This window comes from Austrofundulus limnaeus, unplaced genomic scaffold (genome assembly GCF_001266775.1).
Source record: "Austrofundulus limnaeus strain Quisiro unplaced genomic scaffold, Austrofundulus_limnaeus-1.0 Scaffold195, whole genome shotgun sequence".
Classification (NCBI taxonomy): Eukaryota; Metazoa; Chordata; class Actinopteri; order Cyprinodontiformes; family Rivulidae; genus Austrofundulus; species Austrofundulus limnaeus.
Genome location: NW_013952597.1, coordinates 320,149 through 325,463, shown reverse-complemented (window position 1 = coordinate 325,463; position 5,315 = coordinate 320,149). Strand labels below are relative to the sequence as shown.

At 41.3% G+C, this 5,315-nt stretch overlaps 1 protein-coding gene across 1 annotated transcript in view; it reads left to right on the top strand.

Annotated features, from left to right (window-relative positions):
• Window positions 1–5,315, top strand: part of mbnl2 (muscleblind-like splicing regulator 2) — a gene marked incomplete at its 3' end in the record, with an annotated part of 48,068 nt that overhangs the window by 35,816 nt on the left and 6,937 nt on the right. Inside the window, 2 exon segments of the mRNA XM_014018561.1 lie at window positions 1,813–1,977; window positions 2,576–2,776. Coding sequence (XP_013874015.1) covers window positions 1,813–1,977; window positions 2,576–2,776 — 366 coding nt within the window.

The window sequence follows — 5,315 nt, the reverse complement described above, 5'->3', positions numbered from 1 at the left end:
TATATATATACTTTTTTTCTTCCCCACAAGATTTCTGCTGAAAATAACCTCCTTATCCTGTTGTCTGGAATTCTGGAATGAAGTATTTCAGGAATTTGTTTACAAGGAAGGGAAGAATGGAGCGTGAGATCAACAAATGTTGGCTTTCGCAGTATTGTGGACACTGTGCAGGTTTGTTGTGGTGAAAAAAAAAAGGAACTGAACTTCAAGGCACAGCTTTCTGTTTACTGGTTGATTTGCGTTCCTACCCTAATCTACGGTCACAACATCTGGTCAGTGACAAAAAGTACGAAATTGCAGATACAAGTAGTTGAAATGGGTTTTCTGTGCAGATATGGTGAAAAGTTCAGTTATTTTGGAGAGAGTTGRAGTAGAACAGTTGCTGTTCCACATTGAGAGGAGCCAGTCAAGGTGGTTCAGGCACCTGATAAGAGTTCTACCTGGACACCTCCTTAGGGAGGTTTTTCAACCATGTCCAATTGGGAGGAGACCCCAGGGAAGACCCAGAAAACCCTAAAGAGACTACATCTCTCGTCTGGCTTGGGAACACATTTGAGTCCTCCCAGAAGAGGTGGCTGTGAAAAGAAATGTCTGGTCCTCAGTCCCTACTCAAGCTGCTGCCCTGCGACCGGACTTCAGAACAAGTGGCGCAGGATGGATGGAGCTATGGTGTTTAGTGGCTGGGAAACATAAATGACATTTTGAGTGTTGGACTGGATGGTCCATAAAAACTGACCTATTCCAGTCACTATTCGATCAACTGATGCATCCCTAATTGTTGACATTTTATATTTAACGCTAAAGACAACTACCTGTATGCACTGTTTAAATGTACTTATATTTCTGTCACTGTTCTATAATTGAGCTCTTGTGGTTCGACACAGCTCTGCTGTAATTGCTGTGTGATACAAATCATTGCAGACTACCAGAGTGTATGAGAGACATCCTCTGCATGGCTTGCTGTCATTTCATCTGATACGTTCTGGACATGAAACGGTGTTGGAGTGCAGCACTTGAGTAATTAAAYTCAAACCATTACCAATCACAGTGTTGACACAAGGCAGGCCTGTCATATTTGCTCATAAGAGGAAATTAGAGGGATCACGATGGGAATGATGTCGCTAATTGGGCCACAGTGTCGATGCTGGTCTGTGTCACAGAGTTAAGAGGGGTTTTTTTGGACAGAGGAGCAGACCTCCTCATGCTACACTGATTCTAATTTATCTCCAGTCCCCCTCTGCCCTCCTTCACGTTTACAGACATGTTGTGTCATGCCAGCCATGTCATGGCCCTTTTATCTTCCCGGGCTTTTCTCGCTATCTCTTTGTTTCCCTCCAAACCAATTCGTACCACTCCACAAGTCTGTGTCTTTTACTTCTCCTTCCTTTGTCTTTTCTGCTCCCTCTTGACCTTGGTCCTCATTTCAGCTCCACTGTTTTTGCCATGAGCACTGCAGAGAAGACCTATATTGGATCATTGTGTTTGCTGTTAGCCTCTGGTTTGACAGCATAATTACCTTTATCCACTGGGGTTTCTGTAAGCTTGACCCTGCCAAGCAGACATTTACATTTCCTCTGAGAAGATGACAAAGATCTGTCCATCAGAAAACTGTAAAGACTTAGCTGTGATTGCTTGAAGGGCTTAAAAACACTCTGTGTCATTATTGATCTCCTTATATCCTCGTCTGTACTGTGTTTGTAGGGTTGCTAACAAATCTGAACTCATTCTCAGTATTAAGGTTCTCAAACAAGACTGGTACTGACCTGTTTTTTCTTTCTCTCTCTCTCTCCTTTTTTTTAACGAACTCCTCAGGGCCGTTGCACGCGAGAGAACTGCAAGTACCTCCATCCGCCTGCACACCTGAAGACTCAGCTGGAGATCAACGGGCGGAACAATCTGATCCAGCAGAAGACGGCGGCTGCCATGTTGGCCCAGCAGATGCAGTTCATGATCCCCGGCACCACCATGCAGCCTGTGGTCAGTGTTGAATCACTTCTTTTACTAAGAAAACTTCATATGTTGGATCTTTTGAACTCAAATTGAAAGCATTTATTCCTTCTTTTAGCTGCATTTTTTGTCATGGTTTTCTAAAACGGATCATAAACATTTTACTGTTACTAATGCTTTAATGTATTCTCAGAACTACTTAGCTGTTCTTTAGGAGTAGTAAGCTGAGGACGCACTGGGCAGCTGCCAGGTGTGAATGTTTTTAACTGCATCCATGWAACGCCAGGCGTAACTGAAACAGAGCATGCCTGCTCAGCAAAATCTTAACAGGATGCACAATGGTTTAAAAGAATCTCTCGTTTTTTTTGTTGTTTTTTTTTCACTTTCCAGGCTCAGTCCCTCCTCTTCTGTCTGTCGACCTGCCACAGTCATCCTACCTATTCTTTCATCTGTTCTAACCAGCGCTCTGCACAGCTGCACCCCATATTCATCATTTYATTACACTGACTCTCTGTCCTACATCCTCTGCTTGCCATCCCCCCTCACTACATCATCATTTTACACGGTGTCTTTAGCCTCTAACAGGAACAAAGTGGCTAACTTCCGATCTTTTCTTCATCTACACCAGACGTTTCCAGTCACCCAGGGCTTGGGTTCCAGCGCCGGTTTGAGCTAYACGCCGTACCTGACTCCGATGTCCCACAGCATGGGCCTGGTCCCCACAGACATCCTGCCCAGCACTCCCGTCATCGTCCCCGGCAGCCCGCCCGTCTCCGTGGCCACAGGCTCCTCCTCCAACCAGAAACTTCTTCGTGCCGACAAGCTAGAGGTGACCCCCCGTCAAAATGGCTTTGTCTTTGCGAAGAGCGAGCACAAGCGCTAATTTAAGCTCATGTTTGGTGTCAGTGTGCTAATGAATAAATGAGTTATTGGTTTAATTATTGAAGTAGAATGGAGTTTTAGGGTCTTAAGCTCATTGTGTTGAGGTAAAAGTTTTACAAACGTAAGGCAAACCTGATCAGGCAAAGATAATATGGCTGGTAGGCTCTTTTTTTTACCATTTAAATCATTATTCTCTATAAAACTGCTTCCTACATCACTATGGATTATGGAAAGTTAGATTGTGAACAGCTACAGACACAAGTAAAGAAACACTCTTTAACAAAATAATGCTTAATACCATCAATTCCCCTTTGAATCTCAAAACAGTAATTTTCTACTTATTGTCACGATTTTAAAGGTTTGGACTCAGGAACACAGACTGATGTGAGGAGCTTTATATAAAAAYTAAAACAAAGGAATCCGTGGTGGAAAAAAAACTAAACAAAACTCAAGGCGATGCAAAGGAGAAGTAGACATGGCATGAAGCATGTACAATGCTCATCTGCGGGTGGAGGTGAAACTAGACTATATGGACAGGRGCTGATGAGCAGAGTGGAGACACCTGGGCAAAATAACACCTGAGACCAGGTGAGAGTGAGCAAGGCCAGAAATGAGAGGCAGAAACTAAGGATCACAGAGCGAATCAAAATACTCAAAAGAAACAACCAGAAAAAGAAATAAACCCATTAAAAACCTACAAGAAACACAAATCTTGAACAAAAATTTGCTGCATTTCTTATGTCAGCAACGTAAGGCACATTAAAAAAAATATTTTAAAGTCAGTTTGCAGTGAATTCGATTTTTTTCTACAACCGGAAGCATTAGAATTCAAGGTCAACGCAGTGGCTCTTTTATCACTAAATATTCAGGTTTTGTTTCKCATTCTTTTATGTTTTCTGCCTCCCTGTTCTTTGTCGTAGCTGTTGAGCTTAAGTTCTCACTTTTGGAAGTATCTTATGGAGTTGCAGATATAATGTGAGACCTCGCTGGTTTACAGAGATTAAAATCAGACTTTGCTMAGGACGAAGTGGTAGCTGCAAGACGGTCACAGTTAAAACTTACGTCTGCCGTCTCCAKCTGCCTCTTTGGCAAACAACTTTGAGAATAACCAAGGGGTAATGAAAGAGCGCACAAGGAGGAGCTCTTCTTCTTCTTTTTTTTCTGTACCATATTTATCAAGATAAACAATAATCTCCCTAAGACCTGGAGGTGATGCGTAGGTGTGCGACTGTATGTGTTTTTCTGCAGGAGTGCTATCACTTAGCAACTGAATAGAGCTGGCTCTAATTAAACTGTATCCCTCTGAGACTCGTGTACACTCCTACACACAGCCATCATGTATGATCATGTGTGTGCAGTTTTTTTTTTTTAATAGCGTGGGTGGGCTTTGTTGTTAAAATTGTGAGCGAACGCTGATGTGTGTTTAAGTTTCAGAGCCTAAGWCAAAACCTAGATCCCCCTGTAATTATACCCCACCGTCTGAGGAGGTTTAATGTCGAATGTTTCCAAATTTATATGTGCTTACAAAGCAGAGAAGGAGTTTAGACTTGGTGCAGGACCTGTGTGAGAACAGAAGGACAGTAGTGACAGATGGGTACAAGCTGGAGGTGGAACTGCATCTGAGCTCCKCCTTGTTTGCTCTGGTGATGGACAGACTAACAGATGAGGTCAGGCAGGAAGCTTTGTGAACCTCCATGTTTTAAATTGTGATCTGTGCTGAGAATGGGGAGCAGGTGGAAGAGAACTTGGGGAGGTGGAGGTATGGGATACTGTATGGACATAAACATGAATAAGCGTAAAGGTTTATAAAATACAAAAAGCTGTAAAGGCATTTATAATACCAAGAAAAGTTTTCGGTCGTCTGCTTTTATTAAATAATCTTAATAATCTTAAAAACTTAACGAATACAAAGAGATATTAATGAGTGACTGTTTATGTGGATTTTATTGTTTATAGCATCTTGAACATAGCTATATTTGAATTACTTTAAAATGTATTTTTTTACTTAAACATCGTTTAAGGCCCTGTCACACTAGACAGCTTATGGCAACTTGTGAAAATTTAAAAAATGTCTATGTTGAAGATAGAATTGAAAAAAAATCAACAGGAAGCATCTTTTAGGTGTGTACATAATGTAATTCTAATAAACTGATCAAATATATAACTATTATCAGCAATTTATACATAAAATGTGTCATACGTTGGCAAAAGTTGTCTAATGTGACTGGGCCTTTATGGTCAGTAAGTCCTAAGTTTGTCTTTTATTGGTATACTGTTTTATTGTGAACAGTTTCATTTTATTTAGGTTAATTTACATCAAAACCAAACCAGGCARACAGAAGTGAGAAAGTTTTTATGAAGCCAAAAGACAACTATTAATTCAGTGATTATTTCTGCTTTTACAGACAGAATGTAAACATTCAAAGTTTGTTTGCCTGTTCGTGTGTGTGTGTGTGTGTGTGTGTGTGTGTGTGTGTGTGTGTGTG